Raw genomic sequence first — 27,572 nt, forward strand, 5'->3', positions numbered from 1 at the left:
GAGGAACCCGCAGCAAGGGGCGAAGAAGCGAGGCTGGAAGCAGGAGCTGCAGGAGCGGAGCCGAGCCGGGGGGGTCGCTCACCGCGCCCGGCCCCGGGGGTCCTGCCCGGGCATAGCGGAGCCGCAGCCCGCCCCCTCTCCCCAGCCCGGCAGGTACGTTCCGATCGCCACCTTTCAGCCATCACCGGCTACAGGTGCCAGCCCGGCTGGGCCGACCCCGCCGGGGGCTGGGCCAGGGGCGAGCTCCGGGGCTCGGCCTGCCCGGTCTGTTGCCGATCCCGCGGCTTCCTGGGTAACCTTTGCCCCGTGCTTTGGTGTTAAAAAGTGCAAGGGAGAGGCGTGTGGAGGAGAAGTGGCTGGAACAGGGGAGGCTGGGAGCGGGGCTCCTGGGTCCTCTTTCCGTCTCTAGGACGGGAGTGTGGTTGGTGGGTGGGGGCTAGGGCTCCAGACCCCGACCCACGGGGTGCGTTCTCTAATGGCCAGAGCTGCCCTGCCGCTGAATTGCCTGCTGGCCTTGGGCAAGGTGCTCAGCAGCTCCGTGCCTCAGTTTCCCTGTCTGGGAAAGGGAACTGGTCATCAGTAAAAAGCAGCTTGAGCTCGCCCCCCAGATTAGGAGTGCCATGGGACTATCTTCCTTGCGGCGAAAGAGGGCTCTGTCTGGGAAAGAGCTGAGGAAGTGAAATGCCCCAAACTCCCTAAGCGCAGTGGTTTGAATTTTGCCCTCGGTAGGGTTGCTTGGTACGTCCTTGCGCCTTCTCAAGCTAGTTCTTCTCCGAGCTCTGGCTAAGGTCTAGCACAGCAGCCATTCAGTAGCCAGACGCATCCCGGGGGGTGGCCTTTTTGCCCTTTTCTGTACACCATCCTTCTCCTGGGATCGTTCAGGCAGCGTAGCTAAAGGTACCAGACACCAGAACAGCTATTCCCGCACGGTAAGGGTAATGAGCTTTACCCCAGTATCTGCGTCCACACTAGTGGATGGATATAATAATAGCAGTGGGAAATCCCACCCCTACCAACAGAGCTATACCAGGACAAAATCTGTGTGTAGACCAGACCCTTCAGTCTGTCCCAGCTCTAAATTCTACCACCTTAAGCCCCGGCCTGCCCTCCAATTTTAGCTATGTGGGTTAGGAGTGTGATTTTATTATGATGATGATCAATGATTGTATTTTACCAATGACGCTGTGCTGCTAAGAGCCCCAGCGTAGTCCCCGTTACAGCAGCATCCGGGTATCAATGCAGTTAGAGTTGATGCTGTGGGGGGGAACTATGCAGTGTAAGCACGCTTGTCCCCATGTAACTGTGTCCACATCAGAGAGTTTTGCAGGTACTGGTGTAACTATACTGACAAATCCCATCATCATCAGCAAATCCCATCTGGAGGGAAGGAGCACGTGGCTGTGTTTGGTTATATTGGAAGTTTGGGTCAGCTCGGAAAAGTGACACTGGAAACAGGGCAGATCTGCTCCGTGTGTGTATCGGACGGGCTGACTTTAGTGACAAATGACAATATAGTCCCATGCAGAACCAGCCTGGCTCTGGGTGTGGGAACTAAAGGGTATTCTACTTCATGCATGATCAATTGAGATGCTTATCCTGTTCCCCTGGAGTTGCACCTGGCTGGCCCTCATTGAGGGCTCGGGTGTTGCTGAGTGCAGACTTTGGATGCTGAGGTGCAAGGTGGAAAGAATCCAGGCTCTGACTCTCTGATCCCCAGCTGGGTGTGCAGGGCTGGGTGTTTGGGGTGGGGGAGAAAAGGAGAAGGGAGATCCCTTTGCTACAGAATCCCGAGAAGGTGATCAACATGGAGCCCACAACTTCATTTTTAAGAACTACCTCTCAGGGGAAAACCTGGCTCTGAACTTGCCCTAAGGGAGGCTGCCCCATCCCTTTTGCAAGTGATTCTCCTCTGGAACCCATTTGCTTCTAATGGGTGCAAAGTGCTGGCTGAAAGGCCCCATACAAGTGCAAATCTGCTGCTGCTGGACCAAACTCATCCCTGTGTCACCTGGCTTCTCTGGAGTTCTGGCCAGGATGCACTTTGGCCGAGGATGTTTGAAGCACATCTCCCCCTGCCCCAGTAATGCAGAGTATTGATCTTGGCTCCTTTCCTGAGGATGGCTTGCAGTCACAGTGTGAATCTGGTCTGAAGCGTGTTGTTCAGTCCTGGGGGAAGGGGCTCAGCCAATTAGCATTCTATCATAGAGCGCACGGCCCTCACCCCTTGCGTGGGTGGGGGCGAGATGACTGGCCTGCATGAGATGAGTGGGGCAGATCTCAGCACCCATTGTAAAAACAGCCCCGACAACCAGCTCAAGGTGCAGACCAAGAGGCCAGAGATCCCAGAGCTAGACCTGGCTCGATGTTTCAGTCAAAACAGTTTTCCAGCAGAAAAATGCCATTTTGACGGCGCTGAATTACGTTGTGGAACTGGATCCAGTTCGATGAACTGGCATTTAGGAAACAAGTTTGGAATTTCTTTTGGGATAATGCCGCAATATGTTTCAGATGAAAAGTTTCCCTTTTTTTTTTTTCCCTACAAAACTTCTTTGCCTTTTGAAATTCACTTTATGCTGTATAATTATTTTAAACGGTCACATCAAAACATTTCATTTCAATTGACCTAGAAGGGGATTTCCCACCCCTGAAATTTAGTTTCAGAAAAGCTTCCGAATGTTTGGCTTTGGGGCCTGAGTCAGGTTGGAAAAAAATTTTAAGCTTGAAATATTTCACTGGATGGGCTGGACCAGCTCTACCTCCAATGGGCCATGGAGCCTGAATTCCCCTTTCATCCCCCAGGGGGTCCGTCTACTGTGGCAGTGAGACACGTTGGCCCATAGGGCAAGCTGCTCACCCTGTCATTGCCTGGGCCGGGCCTATTCTGTGGCTATAGGACTGAGTAGCCACCTGTCTTGGATGGTTTAGACAAAACAAATCCTGCATCTTGGCTGGGGGCTAGACTAGATGTCTCTTGCAGTCTCTTCTAACCCTATGATTCTGTGACCTTGTCCGTTGCCTATTGGGGATCTTCATTGGGGGTGGATTGGACCTGAATGGATGTCCCACCTCTGCTGTTTATCAGTCCCACCCCAGCCCTCAATAAGCTCGGGGCCTGATCCAACATGTGCTGAAATCCAATGAAAAAACTCCGGCTGACTTCAGACTCGGGCTTTGGAGCGGGCCTTATATAGGATTTTGATCCCCTCTCCCCCAGGAATTTTATTCTTTTCTTGCTCTCCTAAGCAGTGCCTGGGTTTGTACTTTGGGGACTTTCCCCCAATCCAGCACTGAAAGGAACATAATTGCCAGACTGGATCAGACCCAAGGGGACCCCCACAGTAGTGGATGTGAGATAATCTGCCCCCCCAACATCAGGTCTTATCCTGATCCCAGACAGAGCCCAGCTTGACCCCGACGCGATTTAATATCCCTTCCACAATCTGTTTGTATTCACTATCCTAGCTCAGGTAGTCTTGCTCGCTGTATAAGTGTCCAAGCCCCTTTTGAATCTTGCTGACTTTTTTGGCCTCGGAGATATCCTGTGTCAATGAGTTCTACCGCCAAACTGCATACCCCACAGGGGAAAGTATTTCCATGTATTGGTTATGAACTTGCCACTGGGGAGGGGTAGCTCAGTGGTTTGAGCATTGGCCTGCTAAATCCAGGGTTGTGAGTTCAATACTTGAGGGGGCCATTTAGGGATCTGGGCCAAAAATTGGGGATTGGTGCTGCTTTGAGCAGGGGGTTGGACTAGATGACCTCCTGAGGTCCCTTCCAACCCTGATAGTCTATGATTCTATAATTCCATCTATTTGTTCCTATGTCAGGAGACAGGGAGGAGCTGGATCCCATGGGGGGGAGGGGATTCTAGTGGCACCTCCCATGTGAGGCTGGCCAATTTAGCAAGGCCTGACCTGTCATCTACCCCTATTATGTTGTAAGGATAACAAAGCTGCTCATCAGTTGAGCCGGGAGCGTAACATGATCCATGAGCCGCTTTGTCACTCTTAGGCAGGTGGCTGTTGGAATTCTTTGCAAAACATAAACACAGGTTTTAAGAGGGCTGGGTGTTGATTTTAGCCACATTTGTAAGTTACAACTGAGTCCACCACAATTGATTCCTTTCCGGGGGCCCCCAGGACTCAAGTCCTTGCTGTGATTTGAGCTCTTCCGGGATGAATCTAGCAGGCAGCCCGATGCCTGGCAGAAAGAATGACCTGTAATAACCGGGGCTGATCCTAGAAGGAATGTGCAGGGATGTCTCCTGCTTTAGCACGAAGGCATGTCTTCCTGAGCCCAGCATATAAACTCAGCCTGGAGCAACAAAGTTTTACAATGGCTGGCATTTAAAATGGAAGAGATGCTTTCAATATATTCATGCACACTGTGGTGTGTTTGGATAGGAGTATGTTTGAGTCTGGGGGTGTGTCCAAGCATATAAGTGACATACACTATCAAACAGTGTGTTAAGAGCCTTTGCTCTGCTCCACAGGAGAGGGTAAGAGTATACTACAGCTACCAGCTGAGGGAGCTGCTCTCGCAGCTCAGGAGGTATAGTCTTGTGCTTGTAGGTCTGGATTTCAAACTGCACCACTGAGCCCAACGGGGCTGGTGTGTCTCTGTGTGATTGAATCTTTTGTGTACACAGGTGTGTTTATGTAGGGTCAGTGTTTGCACCTGTCGAAGGTATTTTGGTGGATGGAGAGAATGTTGCCTACGCTAGAAAAGGTGCCAGGCAGCAAGCTGAGAGTGTTGGACAGCTGGCTTTGAATGACGGGCAGGCTGGTGCAGTGGTTAGGGCTTGGAAGACAGGGGGGCAAGTCCCAGCTTTGCTGTAGCCTCCCTGGGTGACCTTGGGCCAGTGCCTAGGCCTCCGTTCCCCATCTGTACAGTGGAGCTAACAGCAGCTGCCCTGTGTCGTGTGCTAAAGATCACGAGGTTCTGGGCTGAGCACTGTGGTTGTTGAATGTGTCTAGCCTGGATGTGGGATGGGTCCTGTTTTCTCTCTCTGGGATCTGGCCAGAGCTGGCCTGTTTTCATGCTGTTCCCTGCACACTGGCACGCCTTCCACCTGCGCACGTTTCGCTCCTCAGCAGCCAGGCTCTTCACGCCCCAATGCAGGGAGGGGAAGAAGCTGGCAGGGGGGCAGATTGTCTCGCAGAACCTTTCCCTGGGTAAAATAATAATACCCAGCTCCTAGCTGGTGCTTTCCATCAGTAGATCTCAGCGCTTTCCTAAGCGGGTCAGTAGGGTTAACCCCATTTTACAGATGGGGAAACTGAGGCAGAGAGCGGGGCAGTGACTTGCCCAAGATCATGCAGTAGGTCAGGGGCAGAGCTGGGAATAGAACCCAGGTCTGTTGAGTCCTGGTCCAGTGCTCTAGCCACTTGGACATGCTACCTCTTAAATTCACAGATTGACTCCTCATTGGCTTTGTGAGGAGTAACTTGGGGTGCAGGAATAGATCCACCTTAGTGGTATATTTTCTGGGGTAGGAGCATTCCCAGGAATGGCTTTGTTAGTGAGGACCCCATACAAGCTACCGTGGGGTGCCCACCAAAATAATGCCCCAGTGCTGGAACAGGGGAATTGGATGCATATCTCACTAAGGTTCTAATCTGTCCTCCATCACCGTAATGCCTGAGCACCTCACCTCTATTTATCGTTACCACCCCCCTCTGTGAAGCAGGACTACTAGCCCCATTATACAGATGGGCAAACAGGGGCCCAGAGCGGCTAAGTGACATACCTAGGGTCACACAGGGAGTCTCTTGCAGAGCAAGGAATTGAACCCAGGATTTCCAAGTCCCAGGCTAGCCCTTCCCCTCCATCACCTACCCTGCAATGGAGCACCCTAAAATCACTATGTCTGACCCAGCCAATCCCACTGCTGTTGGGGTGGGGACCCAGCAGGGTATGTGTTTTAGGGCGCCACGGAGCTTTGAAGTGCCCTGGGCTCATGTAACCCCTGGTGAGTGTGTGTGTGAGGCCCCCCGTTTGTGCCAATCCACAGTGGTTGTGAGTCTGTGGATTTCCCTACGCTCCCCTTCAGTGGAGCCAATTTAGTTGTTTTCCGACTCCCCCTATAAACTCAACACCCCTTCTGATTTCAATTCCTGGGGAAAACACTAAGCAGCCACTTCTCGACTGTGTAGGGCTGACACTGAGGTCTATTCAGCAGTGCATTTAGCAATTACCAGATGCCCTTCTAGCCAGATCCGAGGCTTCCACTATAGCCCCATGGGATTGGCTGGGTCCCTCGACTATTCATGACTCAAGGCTCCAAGATCAGCAAACAGACTCTTCCACAAACAACACACACCTTAATGCCGTGTTTCCTGGGCAGGCCACCCTTGCACCCTGCAGATCCAGTGCCCAGAAATGCACAGCAGAGATGATGCAAACAGAGAATAAAGGGGGAGGGATTTTTTTTTTTTTTTGTGGGGAGGGGCGCCAGGAGGAATGGAAGAGGAAGAAGGGATGTCTACAAGGCAGAGGGGGAGCGGTTAGCATCATGATCAGAGCCAGCAGGAAGAGAATTAAGTGCCAGCCGTTGCCATCTGCTGTTGTCTGCACACCTTGGATTCCATTTGTTGTGCCATTGTTTTGATGTGGCTTCTGGGTACGTGACGCACTGCTGTGAATAGGACAGAATACCACACAGGCTGGTGCACCAAGCAATCGCCCACGCTCCAGCTTTGGGTGAGATCCTGGGCAGCACGCTCAGGCTTCTTTAAGCCCCACCTGCATGGGCAGAAGGGAGTGTTGTTTAATGTCTCCTCCTGATCTATTATCATCTGTTTTGTGGTAGCAGCCGGGAGCCCCAGTCATAGCCCAGCACCCCAGGGTGCTAGGTGCTGTACAAACACAGAACAAAACCACAATTCTTGCCCCAACGAACTTACGGTCCAACCTAACAGGACATGGCATTTATATAGGGCATAGGTTCTCAGCCTGGGGTTGGCAGAGAGGAGTCGGAGTCCTGACTGGCTGCTCATATTACTGAATGGAAGACTAGATCCTGGCAGGGTAAGGGAGAGTTATGAGAAAGGTTGAGAGCTGCTAGTCTGGTGCTGTGTGGACATTGATGCCTCTTTTCAGCTCCCTGAGAGGTGGGTCTGGGTTGTTCCCTCCATTTTACAGAAGGGTAAACTGAGGCACAGAGGGGGGAAGTGACTTGCCTGAGGTCACACCCTGAGTCAGTGGCAGAATCCACAGTGGGGCTGCCTAGCCTGGTGCTCTAAGCACTGGCCAGCACCCAAATCCCATGGACATCAGCGAGCATTGGAGGGCAGCCTGCCTTTCAAACAGTGGACACTCCTGGGCCTGGGTCTGATTGAACCTGGTTTGCTTCCCACTTGCCGGAAAGGGCATTGCTGCTGCAGTGTGACACGGGAACAGACCTGCAAGTGGGCCTCAGTTTCCCCATCTGTGAGACAGGGAGAGCAGCACTTCCCTACTGCACAGCCTGTGGAGAGGGTATGCACAGGCTCGTGGGGTGCTCAGTTACGAAGGTGATGGGCCCCATGGCTAGATGCATTATTAATCTGTCCCTGCATAGGCTACCGGATGAGGGATCTTGTTCTCTGCAACCGCACATGGCGTTAAGAGTAATGTATTCCTGTGACTCCAGCAAGGGGTTCTGGTGACCTGTGTTCGCCAATAGCCTGATAGAGGCGTGTTGCTGCGGGCACGTTATTTAACAGGAGAGCATTCAATGTAGATCTACCTGCATCCCTTGCCCTCCTCCACATCAGTCCTGCATGGTCTGGGGACGTTCCCGAGCAGGATTTATGAAGAGCTGAAGAAAAGGCAACCTGATCCCTTCAAGGCAATCCATGCCACCAGCGAGCCCAGTGCATTATGGGCTGTGCCAATTGCACAGGGGTAATTCAAATTGGGCTAAGCCAGTTGCTCACCAGTGTGAAGTGCTTTGCTCCAGTTCAATTACTTTGCTTTAAGAACGGATTTCAGCTGAACCAGTGCAACTTCTGTGTGGAGACAAAAATCTCACTATCGAGCCTCCAGGCCTGACTTTCCACTCCCTCTGCCTTGTGCAGCCGCTCCGGTCCAGGCTGAGTGTAAAATGCAGCTGGATCCAGGCGTTTCCCACCCACTTTGTGCAGGGGTAAACGGTGGTGCTAACCCTTGCAATTGTATCCCAACTCTTGTGATATTTAGTATTTTTTTTCCTTCAAGCCCCAACTCCTGGAGTCACTTGATTTAGGGAGAGTCGCAGGGATTTGTTTAAAGTAAGTTTCTAGCTCTTGTGATTGTCGAGGGAAGCTGGACAACATGATCCCAGCATGACCTGAAAGGCTCAGAGACCAGGAGGCAAAGGCAAAGAAGCAAAATTGTTTTTTTTTTTTTTTAAATCTCATGATTTATCAGCTGATCCCAGGATTGCATGGGGTTGATGCTGTTATGTAAATGACTCCAAACGGTGCAGGGCAGTGGTGAAATCAGGACCTAGGGGTACGTCCTGGCTGATGTCATGGGGAATTTTGCCATTGACTTTAACGGGGTCAGAATGTCAGCACTAGCTCATTGATTTAAAGAGTTCCCAGCACCTGCATCTCTTCAGACATGGTGCTTCCCATGTTCACATTCTTGACATTCCAAGCGGTGCCCAGGAAGTAGGCTTGGAGGGGTTAGGTTTGTATTGGTAAATGTCAATAGAGGTTGATTTCTCGGAACACACACAAAGAGAGGACAAACTATTTCCATCAATAACAATTGAAATGGACAGCGAGGCGAAGCAGGAGAAATGCTGCTTGAGAGAGTTTAACTTAACGATAATACTTAGTCCTGCCACGAGGGCAGGGGACTGGACTAGATGACTTTGCGAAGTCCCTTCCAGTCCTATGGTATTTACTATGTGTATTTTCAAATGTGATGTTGCCAGTTTTTGACTTACTGGTTATAAAACTTTCGCTTTTTATGTCTCGGCATCTGCTGTCCTTCAGTAATTGTCTGACACATGCTCCCATAATTTCTGGCATCTGTGAACATTTAAATAGATCAAAATAGGGGAAAAAATGCTTAAAACCCATAATTTTGCACAACTCTGAAAATTTAAATTGATAAAAATACACGTTGATATTATCCATTGACATAACCGTTGAATTCTGCCAAGTCTACTAATACAATTTTTATTCGGTTTTTTTCATTCCTGGTCATGTTCTCATTATAAAACCAAGGTCTCCAGAGAACAGTAAGAACGTCCAGGAACCTCCCACATGTTACAAGGCTGTAACTCCATCAAGAGTGACTGGAGAGCTCGTAAACTGTCGGTCGATGCTGGAATGGCTCCCTCCCATTCAGTTTGGGAGGCTTCGCTGAACACCAGCGAGGGATGTGATCAGACAGTTAAAGCCCCTGATGTGGAATCAGGGTTCCTGTGTTTTGTGCCTGGCTCTGGAAGGGGTGAATGGCTCCTAGGGCAAGGGTTCTTAGACTTCCCTGTTGGTGACCCCTTTCACACAGCAAGCCTCTGAGTGTGACCCCCCCCCCCTTATACATTAAAAACATTTTTTAAAATATATTTAACAACATTGTAACTGCTGGAGGCTAAGCAGGGTTTGGGGGTGGATGCTGACAGCTCGCAACCTCCCATGTAATAACCTCATGACCCCCTGAGGAGTCCTGACCCCCAGTCTGAGAACCCCTGCTCTAGGGGCTAGAGCAGGAGACTGGGAGCCCAAATTCCTGGGTTCTAATCTTGGCTCTGGAAGGGAAGTGTTTCCTACTGGATAGAGCGAGTTTTGGAAAGGTCCAATTGAAACGGTTCGTTTTGATGTTTCTGAAATATTTCAATTTTGTTTTTCAGGCTGGAGTCACAAAATTGGGGGAGGAGGCGTTGCCTCCCTTCTTGTAGCTTTAGGTCAGTGGTTAGGGCTCTCCCTTGGGATGTGAGCGCTGGGTGACGGAGGGTGCTGGTGCATAGAGGATATGAGTTTGTTACAGCCCCCACTTGGGTGGTTTGGTTGTCTACCTCCTGCTCTGGCAGCCCCTGCTTTCAGCTCCAGAGGGCCCCAGTTCAACCTGTGGTGGGTAACATGCACTCGCAAATGCTTCACCTCTGAGGTTGTCCAGGTCATGGCATTTGCCTCCAGGTTCTCTTCCCTGCTCCTGCCGACGGGAGCCTGGCCCTGTCATGGAAGAGGACTATCAGGAGTGGAACATGAGAATCCCCTGACTGAATTAGATCTGCAGGGTCCCATCCAGCCCCACATCTCATCTGTGACGGTGGCCAGCACCAGCTGCTTCAGAGGAAGGTGCCGGATCCCTGTAGTAGCAGATGAGAACGTGGGTCAGGCCCAGAAGCGTGAGGTTTAAGAGCCGTTGTGTGTTCCAACTCTGGTCCCTAGCCCTGTCCCAGCCCTCTCCTCGCTCCTCCCAAATCCCTCTCCTCCACCCCTCCCCCACCCCTGGCCTTTCTTTTTTTTTTTTTTTTTTGCCTGTTCCTCCCCCTCTTAGCAGCTTGGGTCTCAAGCCTGTTTACATTCCCCAGCAGCGCACAGCCTGGTGCGTGCATGACGCTCTCCCTTGTCCGAGTGTGAGGGTGAGTCCTGTTCTGGATTAAAGCTAGAAAGATGGGTTGGGCTGATGGGCTGTTTTCATTCACTGTCTAATTCTTCTACTAAAGGTACAGGCAGGATGCACACAAGGCCAGGCAGGGCTGCGTCATCGTCAATTACTTGTTTGATCCGTTTGAGAAGGAGGCTGCATGTGGGCTAGGGGTTAGGGTCCTGGGTGGGGATTTGCGGGTTGTATTCCTGGCTCCAGGAAGAGTGTGGGACCTGCTGGTGAGAGCAGGGGACTTGACGTCAGGACTCCTGGATTCCCAGCTCTGCCACTTATTCCTTCGGTGACCTTCGGCAAGTCACTTCATCTCCCTTTGCCTGAGTCTCCCCATACGTAAAAAAAAAACGCCCCCAAACCCCACACTCTACCAAAACAATACTCAATTCTCCCCCTGGGGAGTGGGTGAGAGAGAGAACAAACCACAGAGGCCAGATGTTACGTTGCTTAATTTACACCTGCTTAATTGTGGCCCCAGCAGGAGAATCCTACCGGGGGTGGGGGGGGGGAGGGGGCGCGGGCGCGGTTTGCTTTGCTTTTCAATCACTTCCCTGATTCTGGAGCTGTGGCTCTGAGATGGGCGCTGGCCTCTTGGAGTGATTGTCTGGGGAAAGGCTGGCCCTGGGCTGGGCTGTCCTCACCCCCCCGCCCCTCCCTGCACACCCCAGGGGGAATCCTCCTGTGTTGTGTACACTCCCCCAGGTTTCCATGGGAGCGCTTCTCACCCTGGACCTTATCAACTGACTGCCTTCTAGATCAGCTTCTTCGCTAGATATTTGTACCAACCCCGTTAGCTCCTTGCTGGCTCGGTCCGGCCTGCTGAGTGGTTACATAGGTGCTGGGTCCACCCAAACTGCCCCTTCCCCAGGGCTCCTAGAGCACCCTTCTCCAAGCCAGATCCTTCCTCTCCCTCCACACATGAGTCCCCATTAGTCTCCCGCTCCCAGCTGCCAGCCCAATGCTCTTGATTCTTCCCTACCCTCCAGATGTGCCCAACGTTACATACTGAATTGGTATCAGAGCTGGGAATAGAAACCAGACTCGTTCCCTGTCCCTGCTCTAACCAGGAGACAATTCCCCCTTCCCAGAGCTGTGGATAGAACCTAGGCTCCTCCCAGTCCCATCCTCTATCACACTAGTGAAAAGAGAGCTAAATGTACCCGGAGTCCTGACTCCCAGCCCCGCATGTTCTAATCCCTAGAGAGGCCATGCTCCCCTTCCAGAGTTGGGATGGAACCCAGGAGTCCTGGCTCCCAGCCTCCCAGCTTTAACCAATAGACACCACTCCCCTCCCAGAGCTGGGAAATGGATCCCAGGCTCCCTGTCCCCTCTTCTAACCACTAGCTCATGCTCCTCTCCCATTTTGTGCTCCATCACTATATATGGAAAATTGGTAACTGGCCCTAGGACAATTCAGCAAAGATCTGACAGCAGATAACGGGCTGAAAGGGAGGAAAGTTCTTGTCGGCTGGCTGTGTGTGGGCACTCGAAAACAGGAAAGCGGCTGAGCTCATCCCGTTCGCCCCGGGGCGGTAGCTAGGAAGTGTGTATGTCTGGTGGGGGGGAAGAGGACACTGCAGGCTGGCCACAAGCGCGGGGGGCCTCAGTGCAGACCGAGACTGGAGCAGATCTCTACAGGAGCAGGTGAAGAGGGTGAGACTGTGGCAGCTAGAACAGAGGGGTGGGGCTGATCACACATGGAGGAAAACGCACAGTTTGGTTGGTGACTGAGCAGGGCTAATAGGCATGGCGCTGAAGATGGCTGTAGCGTGGGCAGCATGATCTAGTGGAGAGGGTGCTGGGCTGAGCCTTGGGACTTCTGGGTGCTATTCCTGGCTCTGCCACTGACCTGCTGCATGACCTTGGGCAAGTCATGTCCCCTCTCCGTGCCTCAGTTTCCCTCCTGCCCTTTGTCTGTTTTAGACTGTGAGCTGTTCTGGGCAGGGCACATCTCTCACTGTGTGTCTGGTACGGCATGTAGAATGTTGAGGCCTCTAGGTGCTACTGTAATAATATATTGTAGCCAGGGGTCTGTCCATACTAGGGCTCCCAACGTTGCAATGTAATTAACCTCCCACCTTCCCTGGGCCATCAGCAGGGTGTGAATGAAGGATCTGCCGCACAACTATCTGCTACTTGAACTAAAGGAGTAACTCCATTAGTTGGCAGCAGCAGTAGGCTGTTATCTTCTATGTGCAGATAGGGCCATGACTAGGGCTCTACCAAATTCACGGCCACGAAAAGCGCATCGCTGACGGTGAAATCCGGTCTCCCGCCATGAAATCTGGTCTTTTGTTTGCTTTTACCTTAGACTATACAGATTTCATGCAGGAGACCAGCGTTTCTCAAATTGGGGGTGCTGACCCAAAAGGGAGTTGCAGGGGGCAGGTCACAAGGTTATTTTAGCGAGGGTTGCAGTATTGTCACCCTTACTTCTGTGCTGACTTCAGAGCTGGGGTGGCCAGAAAGCGGGAAGTATTCCCCACCCCATAAGGCTGCCTTTCTTATCACTTGTTAGGTGTCTTGAGATCCTAATCTGGAAGACACAGTAAAGAGAAAGGCAAAGTCTTTATTATAAATACTAGAGACACTCAGAGAGGATGGGTGGCCTTGTGGCTAAAGGCAGTAGCTTGGGATTCAGGAGATCTAGGTTCAATTCTTGGCTGTGCCACAGACTCCCTGTGTGACCATGGGCAAGTCGTTTAGGGTACGTCTAGACCTCAGTCAGTGGCTATGATTGCAGCTTGAGCTGACATACCCCAGCTAGCTCTGGTCCTGGAACAGTGAAGCTGCAGCAGCCAGGAACTGCAGTCTAGAGACATACTGTATCTTTAATCTCCCTTGGCCTCAATTCCCCATCTGTAAAATGGGGTTATTTATTTATCTTAATGTAATGTTCCTTCCTTTGTCTCATCTAAATAAGCTCTTCAGGGCAGGGACTGTCTCTTACAGTGTCAATGCAGCGCCTAGCACCGTCGAGCCCCAATCTCTGCTGCGGTCTCCATGCTGTACGATCGCAGGAATAATAACAACAGGGCAGAGAGCAGACGTGGCCTTTCGGATCTCGTGGGGCTGGTCGGAAACTTCTCTCTCACAAATGGAACTGGAAGCTAGTGAGAGGGGATAAACGTGGCCTTTCTTTTTTAATAGTATCACTTTTGTGAGTGCACCTGAAAAGTGTGGGCTATCAAACCAGCAGCCAGTTAAGCCCAGGAGCTCCAGCCCCAGCAGGTGGAGAATGTCTCATGGACTCCTCAAAGTACCATGTGAGCTTTTCAGATAACACCAGGGGCTGGGCGTCTTTTTTTCTCTTTTTTCTTTCTTCATTCTGACTCAAGGCCATTGCACTGAAAGCAGGTCACTGTCTGTGGAGGGTTTTTGTTTTTAGCACCATGACCCCACATTGACCTGTGAGTCAACAGTCTCTGGGTAAGAGCACTTAAGTGGAAATCAAAGGAAAGGAATGTTTGAGCAGCTCTTTATGATGGTCTCTCTGCAACTTACAAATTTCAGGCAGTGGCCAGGAATCATTAAAGCCACTTCTTGGGCTAAGTCTTCCCAGGTGTGAAGATCATCAAGACCTGCAGAAATGACAGCAGTCGTAGTCTAATCCAATTTCTGTACTTGGCTAATAAGGCATCCGATTATTATTATTATTTTATTATTATATAAGGTATTACCATAGCATCTAGGAGCCTTCACCATGGACCAGGACCCCATGGTGCCAGGCGCTGTACAAACACAGAACAAAAATATAGTCCCTGCCCTACTGTAAGCATTTTAAGGGCCAGATCTCAGCTGGTACAAGTCAGCACAGCTCCACTAACTTCAACAGGGCTCTGCTGATTTCCAGCAGCTGAAGACTGGGAAAGTAAACTGGACTAAAACTGGGAGGCCGGGTAGCCCTCTGCCTTGGGTAGCTTAGACACAACAAATCCTGCATCTTGGCAGGGGATTAGACTAGATGACCCTTGTGGACCCTTCTAACCCTATGATTCTATGACTTTTGGGGCCCATTCTTCAAGTTCTGTGGTTGCTCTTTGCATTTCTCTCCTGGAAGTCAATTAAGCGAATCTCTCTTCTGTTTATGGTCAGTTTCACTTTCGGTGCTGTCTGTGCAGGAGTGTTTGGGTTGCAGACAATGGTGGGGGAGCGATCAAACGGCTTCTGGGGTGGATACAATCTAATCGGTTTGAGGTTTTGTGAAATGCTTTTGGGTTGTTGGAATTTGGAACCAAGCTTAAGTGGATGGTGCTCCTGGACTGGTGGATTTCCTCTAGAAACGATGTGAATTTCATTACCGCAAAGACCTTTTGTTGGCTATATCCAGTTTACTCTCTCACTCTGCACGATTGTAAAATGAGGAAACTGAGGCCCCGAGAAGTGATGACTCACCTGAGGTCACGCAGTGAGTCTGTGGCAGAGCAGTGAATTGAACTTGGGTGTCTCAAGTCTCAGGCTAGCGCCCTAACCACTGCACCCTCCTTCCTCTGGGAGGTATTAACCCCTATTTTACAGCAGGGGAAACTGAGGCATGATGACTTGATCCAGGCCACACAGTGAGTTGGTGTAAAAAACTAGGATGAAAGTGCAGGCGTGGCCAGCTCTAACCACTGAACCACACTGCCCTTCAATGTAACTTCAGCCCTAATGATTGATTGCTAAATGGCAGCTCTAGGTTGCTTTCCAAATGCTGAATTCCCCTCTTTGCCATTAGGTATCAACTACGTTCCCTGCCCAGTGTGATTCCCCTCCTATTTTCTGTCGGTGTCAGAAATGCCAGGCGAGCTGTAACAGGTGCTGCGATTGCTCATCAGATCTGGATCTCAGTCCAGCAGTGAGCTGCCTTGGATGCTGTAACATGTTTACATGGGAAATGCACCAGGGGAGGGACAGAGACCAGCAGGAAGAGGCGGATGGTTTGGTGGTTAAAGCACAGGCCTAGGCGTGGGGACACGTGAGTTCTATTCTTGCTTCTGCCACAGACTTCCTGTGTGATTTTTGGTTCAGGTCCTTCAGCTGGAGTTTGCAAAGGAGCCTAAGGGATTTAGGAGCCTCAGTTACATTGGGTTTAGGCGCCTTCACTTCCTTGGGAACCCCCCTGCCACAGTGTGCTGAATGAGACTGGAGAAAGAGGGTCAGGTTTCAGGAGGGGCCTCGTTTGGTGTGACACGGAGAGCTCAGCAGTGCAAGCTGGGCAAGCCAGGCTGCTCAGGACAAACACAAGCCCGCGCTGTTTGCAATGCTGACCTCTCTGCCGTCTCCATAAAGGTCTTCCTACAGCTCCACTGTATTGGTTTTTCTTTAAACATGGGCTAGAAGTGTGCTGCCTTCCACCCGCCTGGACCCGCCCTGCCTTGGGCTTTGATGGGAACCGGGCATTGAGGGTGGGCTGAGATTCCTGGGAGAAGGAATTTCCTGGCAGGCTGCTGGACCCCCTCTGTCCCGGGGTTGCATAAGACACCTCCTCCCACTTCTCAGAAGGGCGATGCTGCTGTCGGCACAGGACAGTGGTGTGGGAAGAAGGAGCAATAAATGCTGATGGTGCTTATGCTGCACGATGGGAAGGCTCCCAGACTGTGCCCCCTGTTGTCAGGTCCCCCCAAAGAAAATGGTTCAGCGGGTAGGATAGCAAAGGTCCGAGTTGTTGCTGTTGGTATTGCAGGAGCACCTAGGAGCTCTAGTCCTGGACCAGGACGCCACGGGGCTGGAAGCTGCAGAAACACAGAACAGAAGGATGGTCCCTGCCCCAAGGAGCTCGCAGCCTAGGTATGAGACACGAGACAACAGATGGATAGAAAGAGACAGAGGCTGGACTCCAGGAATGGACATGAGGAGGGATAGCTCAGTGGTTTGAGCATTGGCCTGCTAAACCCAGGGTTGTGAGTTCAATCCTTGAGGGGGCCATTTAGGGATCTGGGGCAAAAATTGGGGATTGGTCCTGCTTTGAGCAGGGAGTTGGACTAGATGACCTTCTGAGGTCCCTTCCAACCCTGATAGATTCTATGAATGTACCCTCTTGTCTCGGGAACTTATTAGAGACCCCTGAGCGGCGTGGTCTTTGCAAGGAGGGGCAGGCCCACGCACACACAAAACTTGTCCATTTAACCTGCGACCCAGGCACCATGCGTGGTGTGTGTGTCTAGGGGCAGAGAGGGGGTGGGTCCGGCTCCTCCTTTCCTTCAGAATTCTTTGCCGTTTAATGAGTAACTCAGGTGGCGAGATGAGAGGGGGGCCCTTGGCTTGGGGAGATTTTTTTCTGCTTTCCTCTTCGCGCGCTGGAATATCCAGGGCTGGTAACTCCACCCGCTCTTGGGCCCGTCTTGTGCCATCCTCCCAGCTCCTTGGCAAAAGGCACCCCCGTTTCCAGTGTCTGCCCCAAGCCACGCTAGGGCTGGAAGGGGTGCGTGCTCCCCATCTAGGGGCGTGCGCTCTCATGTGTGCTCCACTGTGCTGTAGCGAATGGGCCTGAAAGAGGGATCTTTAGGAGGAGTGAGCGATAGGTGACCTACCCGCCTCTTACAGCCCTGGCTGCTGCTCAGGTTGGCTGTAGGGGCAGCTGCCTGTTTAGCCATGCTGCTGCCAGTATCCGCCTGGAGCGCCCCCATCTGCCTAAGAGGGAGTGAGCTGTCCAGAGGAAGCCAGAGTAATTCAGCCCCTTGAGCCTTGAAGGGCCTGATCCAAAGTTGAAGCCAATGGAAAGACTCCCAGTGACTTCAGGGGGCTTCGGCTCAGGCCCTCCATTCAAACTCCCTGGCTGGAGGAAGCATTGCAATGAGCAGCTAAGGGGGGTGAGTTGCCATCACATTCATGCCTGGAATGGGACCTGCTCAGCTCTGTGTGTCCTAAGCCCTATACTGCTGACCCACCAGTTCTCCTTTAGCTCAGGAAGCAGCAGGCCCGGCGCTGTCAGCTCAAGAGGAGCTGAGTTTTGTCCCTGCCATGTCCGTGAAGTGCCAAGTGGCGAAGTCTCAGGCAGGAAATACCCAGTGTGGCTACAGACCCATTAAAGCCTGTCTCTTGGGAAGGAGAGAGATGGGATGGAGAGATTGCACGAGGTAGAGGCAGGGAGGAGTGTGTGTCAACTGGATAGTATCCCAGAGGAATTCCCAGCTCTGCTGTGAGCCCTTTGGAGAGGGGGGCTGGGCTAGTGGTTCAAATTCTGCTTTGCTGCAGCTCCCCATGTGACTGTGAGTAGCTCACTTAGCCTCATGGAGCCTCAGTTTCCCCAGCTGTGCAATGGGGATAACAACAATGCCATGCATCCCAGGAGGGTTGTGAGGATAAACACATAACAGATGGTGAGGTACTCGGCTACTGCAGTGATGGGGGGTGAGTACGACAGACAGGAGCTTGGCTAATTGCTTTGCCATTTGGGGATGGGCGGAGTCCTACTTTCCCTGAGCGCCTGGCAAGGAGTCGCTGGGAATCAAGGTCTCTTCACCCCACAGTGCCCAGCTGCTGTGTTTTGGGAGACCCAGTCAAGAGCCACTGGGGGCAGGGATGCTGGAGCCCCAGATTCTTGGCCGATTCGTCTCCTGCCGGCATTCCCCCCTGAGCTGTAGGTCAGCCCCTTGGGGGAGGCTCTGGTGTGGTTTACGACATGCTTGCTGAATGGGTCTGTTGAAGGGAGCATGAGGAAATGGCCAACAAGGGCAGTTCCTCTTTACGACTGTAATAAGCTTTAAAGTCCACTTGAAAGGTGGCTGCTTCCATGGAAGAGCTCATAAAAAGAGTGTGTGTGTGTGTGGGGCGGGGGGGGGGGAAGGTTTGGTCAGGGGGCACAGGATCAGCTGTAGCAACCAGCTTACAGGAACCTCCGTTTTCCATCAGCACGCCCAAGTATGGCAGGATAAGGCTTGACAGCTGGGTTGTAAGTGGCTCCAATCCTGCGTAGAGCCGCAGCGCCGTACTGGCTGACTCTCACCCGTGAGTTAGCCCACGGGGCTCCTATCAGGTCGAACAGGCAGATGGAACTAGGGTGGGAGAGAGGGGAAACAACACACACCAGCAAAGGGCGGAGTTCCCGGACCCAGTGTGTCTGGCGTTGCTGGCGGGGAGGGAATGGAGCAGGCTGGGAACTTCCCCCCCAAACTTTGTCCTCAGCTACACGGGCAATAGCAAGACACACAAGAGGCTGCCCACTGTGGATGTACCCTCACCCTGATCTGACGGGACCAGCGAGCCTGGTTCTGTCCCAGCATGTTCCGGTTTTTCCCATGCTCTAGCCTGGAAATATGGAGCCTTAAAACGGGCAACTGAGCTGTCCTCCTTTCATGCTCAGTAGCTCCCCGTGCTCCTCCTCCTCCCCCTACATCCAAGTCAAGCGGGCACAGCAGTGTCCATCAGCCGTGCCACCAAAACCACTGAGCCCCGGATGGCGGCTCTGGCATCAGTACCCCCCGGGCTGGCAGGGGTGGGACTAGGCCAGCTCTGGCACAAGTTTAGCGGGGAGGGGATGACGGGCCCCTGCTGGGTGAGGAGTGCCCCAGGGTCCTGGCCATTGATAATCTGGTCACCGTAATCCCCAGGATCTGCCCTGAGTAGGGGCAGGAGGGCAGCTTGGTCTCTGGGGGCCTGTCCAGTCCCCTGGCAGCGAGGGGGCTGGTCGGTGATGGCGATGGCTTTGGGGTTGCGGATGTTGGCAGAGCTGAGAACCCACCAACTTGTTTCCTGTAGGAGCTGGAGACTGCTGGGTAATGACAAGCGTAGGGGCAGGGAGCAGGCACCGGTCTCAGGGTGAAGCTGGAGTCAGGGTTGAGGGGTCAAGGGGTGAGCCGGAGTCATAGCCAGGTGGTCAGGAACCAGACGGGAGTGGGGAGGCTGGGGCTGGAGCAGAAACTGTGTGGAGGGGGGGTCTCTGGGACCAGCTGAGCTCACTGGGTTGCCTAGTGGTCAGGCTGGAGCTGACAGGCCCCATCGGGCGGCCATCCGATGGGAGTGACCCCAAGTCACCCTTAGGAACCCCCTACTCCTCCCTACCCACCCCCAGCCTGCTCTCTGTGACTGTGCTGCTTGACTCAGCCTGGGCCTGACCCCTCTGCCCTGTCTGTCCCCCCTCCAGCGTCCGTCCGTCCCCGTGACTTGAGGATGAACTGCCCCGAGCAATCCCCGGGAGCCTGCGACGGCGCCCCCTGCAGGGCCCAGGGCCAGAAACGCCGCTGCATGTCGGCCGTGGAGCAGGGCTCCTGCCCCGACGGCAACCCGGCGGCGGATTGGGAGGTGGAGGAGGAGGAAGACGAAGACCGTTTCCTGGGCGTGCTGCTGCGGAGGTCGTGCGTGCTGAGGGCCTCCTTCCGTGAACGGGACTCCTACCGGCGCCACAGCTGGGAGCCGGGCAAGAAGCTGCAGAGCGCCTCAGACTACGACCAAATGAGGTACCCAGCCTGGCTTATGGCACCCTCTCTCCCTTCCACGGCCTGGAAGCCTGGATCCCTCACCCCACTCCTGCCATCTTGGCACCAGACTCAGAACCTAAAAAATGTGCTTGCCGCTTGACATTAATGGTGATGGGGGGTGGGGCATTAACCCCTGGAACTGGCTGCTGCAGGGTGGTGGGTGGGGTGTGTCTAGCTGCTGGGGTGTATTACTGGTGGAGATGGGGTGTTGACACCGATTGCAGAATGTTATGTGGGCAAGGGTGTGGCTTGTGGATCTTGTTTCTGAAGGGTATTTTTGGGGCAGGCAGTGTGATGTTAACCCATGGAACTGGCTGCTGCGGCTTGCTGGGCCTATCTGCTGAGCAATACTACTTACTACTGTTAACCTGTGGAATTGCTTGCCACAGGACTGCACAAAGCTTGGCAAGACCATTGAAAGGCTTAAACCACGTGGCTCACACTCAGTGATGCCGCCTGGAATAAAAATCTCAGAGGGCTCCCCATCCCTCTGCTGCAGGGCAAACCACAGCCCCTCTCCAGGCCTCAGTTTCCCCAGCTGTGAAATGATGCTGGCCTCCTTTTTAAAGTGCTTTGAGATCTACTGATGGAAAACTTTGTATCAGAGCTAGGTATTCGTGTTCTGTGTCTGTGAAGCACCTTGCACAGTGGGGCCCTGGTCTGTGGCTAGGACGCCAATCCAAATAATAATAATAGACCATGGCTCTGTCCTGCTGTGGCCGCCCCCACACTTCCTGTGCTAGCCTCTGTCCACTAACCATCTGCCCCTTTCTACTTGGTGCATGCAACTCTATTGCGTTGGCTTCCCTGTGGACTGGCTCCCATGGACTGGTCTCAGATGGGGTTGGGGGTGTGGGCTCTGATCCGGGGGGGGGGGGGCTGCAGCTCTGTTGTTTCTGATCTTGTCTGCCTTTGTTCAGCGGCTTTGATTTCTTTTTATCTCCCCTCGGCAGCTCGGCCCAGCGAATGGGCCCTGGGATTGATGGCAACGGCCAACAAAGCGTCACTTTGGCAGCTGGCCCGGCTTGAGCCCACACGCTGGGCTCTGCCCTACGGGGCTGATAAGCCGACCTGCTGCTTTATCTTGGGAGCTTGTTGGCTTTTGCCAGCTAAGCAGAGCCAGGCTGGGCCAGGGGTTGGATGGGAGACTGAAGTGCTCCAGGGATTCGGGGTTTAGAATTTGAACAGGTCGGGATCCAGTTCAGGCCTTTCCCTCGAAAAAGGGCAAATGTCCTAGGATGTCCACGCGAGGCGTGTCTAGTAGAGAGAGGGAAGTATTAACGCCAAGCTGCTGGTAAGACATTGTCGGGCATCCTGTGTACAAGTCTGGTCAGCCGAATTCAAGAGAGATGAATTCAGATGGTGACAAGTGCCGAGAAGGGATCACGAGGGGTCCGGGGAGCCGACCTTACAGGAGGAAAGTCTCTGGCTTGTTCAGCGTGGCACAACCAGGGCTGAGATGGAGGGGATCTGGTGACTCTCTGTGAAGACATTGGGGTGAACCCCACGGAGGGGGGATGAGCTAAAGGACAAATGTTGGCGTGAGATCAAAGGGGGACAAAGTGGCTATGAGTAAACTTCACCTGGGAATTATAAGGTTTTCCCACCATCCGAGGACGGAGGGTCTGGGACAGCCTCCCAGTAGCTAGGGGCAACAACCTAACTAGCTTTAGGAGGTGCTTCATCGGTTTCTGAAGGGGATGGTTGGAGGGGCTGCCTGTGACAGCCCGGGCTGGACCCAGTGGTCCCCTCAGGTCCTGTGTTCCGGTCCTGTCTCCAAGTAGGCAGATGGCTCCCCCTGCTGGTAGCTTGAGGTAATTGCGCGCTCAGTGGGTCACCTGCCCGTGGCAAAGACAGAGGCCTTCTTCGCTGAGAACCGGGTCCCTTGTTCCACAGTATTTCAGCTCCCCAATAAAGCCATGCATGGCAAGATCCAAGCCCCGGTGTCTGTAGCAGAGGCCGTGCCCCCTGCTTGCGTGATGGGGGAGCCGGCCCCTCTGATCTCACCCTGCCACGACGCCCACCCCCCGGCCCCTTGGTGAGTCCGGTTGAAGTGAAGACCGTTTTGCTCCGAGGGGAGCATTGGGTTTTTCTCATTCTGAGAGTGGCCGGCTCAGGCTGATGATTGGCTTTTTCGTCTGCTGTAAAGAGGCAGCTTTGAAAAATAACCAACCCCAAACCACCACCCCACTTCTGCAAACAGCGTGGAGCCCGGAGCAGGAAGTCAGGCTCTGAGATCCAGAGACCGATTCTAGAGACGCATCGGCATTTGGGGAGTAGGGGGAAGGGGAGATTGCGACGGGGGCGAGGGAGGGGTTCATCCAGGGGCCATGTTCAGCAGGCTGTGGTGAGTAGGTTGTGGTCTGTGGGAATGATTTCTATGTCAATTTCGCTATTGGTCTCTGAGCTAGGGGTGGGTGGGGGTCGGGGGGGCTGTGGTTAAGGTAAGCAACCTGGGTGTTGGAGACCTGGGCTCTGTCCTGGCCTCTGCTCCCTTGGGTTGCTTTAAGGATCCAGTGCTGTCTGCAAAACTTGAATTAGGATTCAGCTTTCCCATGCTGAAAGATGGGGGAGAGGGTGGGTTGTTGGACCCTTTTATGGGCAAGGGGTGTTCCTGCCTTGCCCCCCAGAGGCCAGGAAAGAGCAGCACGATCCGAGATGCAGCTGGTTGTGACCTCCCTGAAAAAGAATGGGTTTTTATTTTGAAGCCAGCAACAAGAGTCAAACCTCCCACTATGCTGGTGTGAAACATCTACTACTAAATCCCCCAGGGGGACGGATTAACCCTCGCCGCCCCTGCAGAGGCAGCACAGTGTCATCATTCCCCTTGTGCAAAAGGGGGGAAACTGAGGCACAGAGCAGGAATGTGACCTGCACCGCAGCTTAGTGCTCCGAGCTCAGGACCTGTCCCCAGGTCTTGGAGGGGAGTTGCTGTCAGAACCGGGATGGGAGCGTGGGAGTTCTGGTTCCCGGTGCTGAGCGCAGAGCCGGGGGGCATGCGAGGTGCCCTCTGATGTGGTGGAGGGGGTGAAGCAGTTCCTGTGTGTGTTAGTTTGGATTTGGGGGTGGGGAGGCGGCTAGCAGGTTTCTGGGCCCCAGCCTCAGAGTTCTCAGCCTGGCTCTCCCTCGTCTGTTTCAGCGTGAGTTTGAAGGGCCTGGCTCCTGAGGAACTCGACTCCGCTGCGGGGCAGTTGGACAGCTTCTCCCAACACCGCAGGGACCCCCGCCGGGCCCCCATCATCCGCAGCAATGACGAGCTGGAGTCCCTGCTCTTGCAGGATGAGGAGGAGGAGGACCTGGAGCGGGCTCAGGTAGGGGATGCATCTCCTCTTCCTCCCTTGAGCACCAGGGGACTTGCCTGAAGGGGGTGGAGGGCCAGATCCTGGAAGGGGCTGAGCTTCTCCTGCCAGCTGCTGTGTGTCCTCAGCTCCCACTGGCTTTAGCGAGAGTGCTCTGCACCTCACATGATCAGTGCTCTTCTCCGCACCCCCCCCCCCCACCTACTTGCACCTGCATGTTTGCAGCAATCATGCAACCAGCTCTCATGCTTCAGGGCCTTGTCCCGCACCTGACACGAATCAGGAAGGAATTATCCCTCCGCTTGCGCATCACTACGCACCTGGCCGCAGTTGAATCCCCAGGGGCAGCTGCCTTGCTCTGAAGCACCCGAAACGGGCCATGAGAGGCAGGGATACTGACTCAGATGGGCCAACGGTCTGATACAAGGTGTGGGGAGACCAGGCAGGAATCCAATCTGCTGTGGAGGGAGGGTGGATGCCCGCTGAGATGGACCGAGTCTGGTCTGGTAGGGAGGTGAATGGAAAATGAGATGGCTCAGCAGTGCAGCCTGGGAGGGTAAGGGGAAGTTCAGAGTAGACTCCTCAATGGGTTAAGCCAGCCAGGCAACCCCTCCCATCCCTGCCCAGCGCTCTCTGCTCCAGTCCCCATCTGTTTTCACCCTGGCTGTGCGGCTCCCTTTGTCAACACACGGTGGAAGGAGGAAGGCAGCACAGTTCCTGTTCGGGGGCGTTATCCTCGAGAAGTGATTTTTCTCTTTTGGGGAAGGGAAACGGCCAGCAGCGTCGGCGAAGGCCCGTGGAGTAAAAGTGAAGTACGGAGCCTCGTGCGAGACACGTTGCGATGGCCTGGCCGCTCGTCCGTCCGGTCCTAGATCGTAGAGCCAGATGGGATGTTGTGATTGTCTTATCTGACTCGGGGTGCGGGAACCATGCCTGGGTGCTGGTGCTGGGGGGGGGCCGCATCCCTGGCTTGAAGTGGATTTCATTATATACAGGGATAACAGTTTGGTGGCTAACAGATAACAGAGGGGGGGCTCTCAGCACCCCCACTGTACAAATTGTTCCAGCCCCCCTGGAACCATGGCCGGGGGGGTCCTAGTGCCCCCACAATGGAAATATTCATGGTGGAGGCCCGCCATGGGGCATCTCTACGTCGCCACCCACCAATGTGTTCTGCTTTGCTAGAGTGACTTGGATTTGTCCCCGCCCCTTTCCCCACTCCATGTGCTGGGGGGCAGGGGGAGGAAAGAGGAGATGAGTGGGACGCCGAGGAGGGACTGGAATGGTCCCTGCGGTGCGTGGGATCATGCTGAGTGGCAGGTAGGATGCCCCAGCTTAGCCTGGTCCCTCCTTCCAGGCTCTCCCAGGCCGGGGGGGACAGGACAGGGTAGAGGGGAGGGGGCTTTTGTGCACAGGGTCCCAGCCATTGAGACTGCTGGGGGAGCGCAGGGCACCTCCCATCTCAGTAGCTCTCCTCATTATCCCTCCATTTGCCCCCCACCCTCCATTCACAGGGAGCCTACCCCCGACCCTGGTCTCATCTGCTGCATAACACAGGACTTCCCTGGGTTAATTCCTCTTTGAACCAGAGCAGATTTCAGAGAAAAACGCCCAGTCTCGATTGAAAAGTCAATCCACTACAACCTCGGGGGAGTTGTTCCCGTGGTTAATTTCCTTCCCCGTGAAAAATCTGCCCCTTGTTTCCGGCCTGGATTTGTCTGGCTTCAGCTTCCAGCCATTGGCTCATGCTCGCCCTTCCTCTACTAGACCGAAGAGCCTGTTAATTCCCGGGGTAGAGACTTACGGCCTGGGATCCAGTCACCCCTTCACCTTCCCTTTGTGAAGCTAAACAGATGGCACTGCTTGTGCGCGCCCCTCTCGGACGCGTCCTCTGATCCTTTCACCCTCTGCCTCTTCTCTCCACCTTCACCAGCCTCCTGCTGGACTTGTGGGCACCAGAAGGGGGCCCAGGATTCCAGGTGTGGTCACGCTGGGGCCAGATGCAGGTCCCCTGGTGCTTTAACAAACATCAGGGGTGTTTAACCCCTGGCTAAATTCCAGCCTGGGCCAATTCTACCGACAACTGTTCGCTGCATTTTGGTAGGGGCCTCGATCAGACCCCTGCTGCAGTAGGTGCTTCACCTACACTAGTGAGAGACCGTCCCTGCTCCAAAGAGCTGACAGCCTAAACAGAAAACTGGTGGGAGGGGAAACTGAGGCACAGAGCAGGGCAGTGACTTGTCCTGGATTGGCCAGCGGCAGACCTGGGAATGGTACTGCGGGGTCCTTAGGCCCAGTGCCAGGTAAAGGTTCCCAGGCTGGAGTACTGCTGATCTCTAGGATGCTTGCTGGTCTCCTGGCACTGGATTCCCTTTCCTCCTCTCCAGTGGACAGGAACAGGGGAGGGGGAAAGACAAGCGAAGAGCTAAAGGTGGGGGGAGAGGGGTGACTAATTTCTGCCCCGAATGAGACCACCTCAGTGCAAAAATCCACACCGTGCATTTCGGGTGTGAGCTGCCATGGGGATGGTGTGTGATGGGGAATGGTGTGGGCTGGGCAACCGAGAATGTGAGAGGGGCCCCTGACAGTGGAGGTGTACAGGCTGCTTCTTGAATCCTCTCTCTCTCTCGTGGCTGCTGTGGGGCTCCACCCCAGAGGTGGCTGCTCTTTAGTGATGGCCGCAGCGATCTACATAGCTGCCCATGCAAGAACGTCTGGAGAGGCGAAATTCTTCACCGCCTCACCGCAGCAACCCAACCAGCTCTCCTTGGAGCAGTGGGTGGGGGTCCCGGCCAGGGCTTTGTGGACCCACGTTCTGCTGGCAAGGGGGCGTGGCGGGGACTTTGCCCCCCTCCGGGCGGGTGCTGCGGGAAACCGTGGGCACACCGCTGTGTTTTTGAGCCGTTGCCCACAGCCACCCACTCTCACCTGGCGCAGCGGGGGCAGCTGGATCCCTGCGCTGCCTGGCACCGATCCCTGCGCTTGTCCCCAGGAAGATGCCAGGAGGCTGCAGGCATATCGGACCGGGCAGAACCCCGCCTCCAGCACCCTCTCCAAGTGCCTTTCCCTGAGTGGCATCGACCGCTTCCCGGATGCGGATGGTGAGTAGGGAAGGCCCCTCTGCCCCTCCATCTGGCTCCTCCAACCCCAGCCTGAGAGGCCACCCCAAGTGCTGGTGGGCGGGGGGGGGGACATGTCCCGAGAGGCTCGGGGCGCCCCCTTGCCGCTGTGCAGCACCACCCACAACCTCCTCCGGCTATGCTCCAAGTTCCCCACCAGGCAGTGCCGGCTACTGGCCACCAAGGAGAGAGCTGAGACCAGAAGAAATCCCCGGACCCGCTCTAGGGCACTTGACCTGTTGGATTTTCTTCCTGGCTTAGCCTCCCTTCTTGGCGGGGAGGGTTGGGAAACGGGGGGGGGGGGTGTCTCTCCCTCTGCAGTCCTCGGACAAACCCTTCCCCGTCCCAGCCCATAGGTGCTGACTTTTTGGTTTTGATGGTGGGTGCCTCTCACTGGGCCCCTCCCCCTCAGCTCTGCCCCCTTCCCTGAGAACCCCTCCCCTGAGCACCTCCTGCCCCTCCCTGCCTTATGGACACTGGGGGGCAGAGAAGGGTCAGTGGCGGGGCAGCTGCTGAAGAGCTGGTTGGCGGCCAGCCCCAGGGGTGCTGAGCACCCCCAGAGTTGGTGCCTATGCCTGCCCCCCCGCGCCATGCTCTCATCGGACAGGGAGGAGAGGAACTGGGCCATGTTGTCACCAGCAACTGAGTGCAGCTATAAGATTGGGAAGGCCCCGCCCGGTGATAGCCATTGCCGGGCAGAGGGCAGACTCCTGCCCCTTGGGAGGAAGCCAGATCAAAGCGACCTGGGTCAGCTTCCCACCTGATCCCCTTGCTAAGGTGGGAGACTCTGCTGGGGGCAGAGAGCCAGCCCAAAGCCAGGCCCAAGCAGGCTGTAAGGGGCACATCAGCCTTTCGCTGGTGCCCTCTCCCCTGTGAGGGGAGTGACTTCTCTCTAGGGAGAGCGTTTCCCTCGGAGAGGGTCCCGTCCCGCGGTGCTGATGCTCGGTGTTCTCTCCAGCACGCTGACTGTTTCCTGTGTCTGTAAGGAAACCGCCAGGCCCTCGGCTTTGTGACCGCTGCCTTATGGGCCGCCCCTTCCTGAGCCCACCGTGCGTCTCCGGCCCAGCCTTGGGTTTCAGCGGGGAGATTTCCGCGACTTGCAGCGCGATGACATCCCCTGGCTTTCGCCCTCGGGCCAGCCCGGCTCTGAATCTCTGTACTGAGCCATCTGC

General features: G+C 54.4%; 1 protein-coding gene across 2 annotated transcripts in view; it reads left to right on the plus strand.

Moving 5' to 3' along the window:
- Nucleotides 1-27,572, plus strand: part of ARHGEF2 (Rho/Rac guanine nucleotide exchange factor 2) — a 130,381-nt gene continuing 102,809 nt past the window's right edge. Inside the window, exons 1-4 of one of the 2 annotated variants that reach the window (XM_073322498.2) lie at nucleotides 1-153; nucleotides 19,649-19,961; nucleotides 23,122-23,293; nucleotides 26,274-26,382. In XM_073322498.2, coding sequence (XP_073178599.1) covers nucleotides 19,675-19,961; nucleotides 23,122-23,293; nucleotides 26,274-26,382 — 568 coding nt within the window. In that variant the 5' untranslated portion in view covers nucleotides 1-153; nucleotides 19,649-19,674. The remainder of the gene's footprint in view (nucleotides 154-19,648; nucleotides 19,962-23,121; nucleotides 23,294-26,273; nucleotides 26,383-27,572) is intronic. The other variant, XM_073322499.2, reaches the window with a different exon arrangement.

Source organism: Lepidochelys kempii, chromosome 24, assembly GCF_965140285.1.
Source record: "Lepidochelys kempii isolate rLepKem1 chromosome 24, rLepKem1.hap1, whole genome shotgun sequence".
NCBI lineage: Eukaryota > Metazoa > Chordata > Testudines > Cheloniidae > Lepidochelys > Lepidochelys kempii.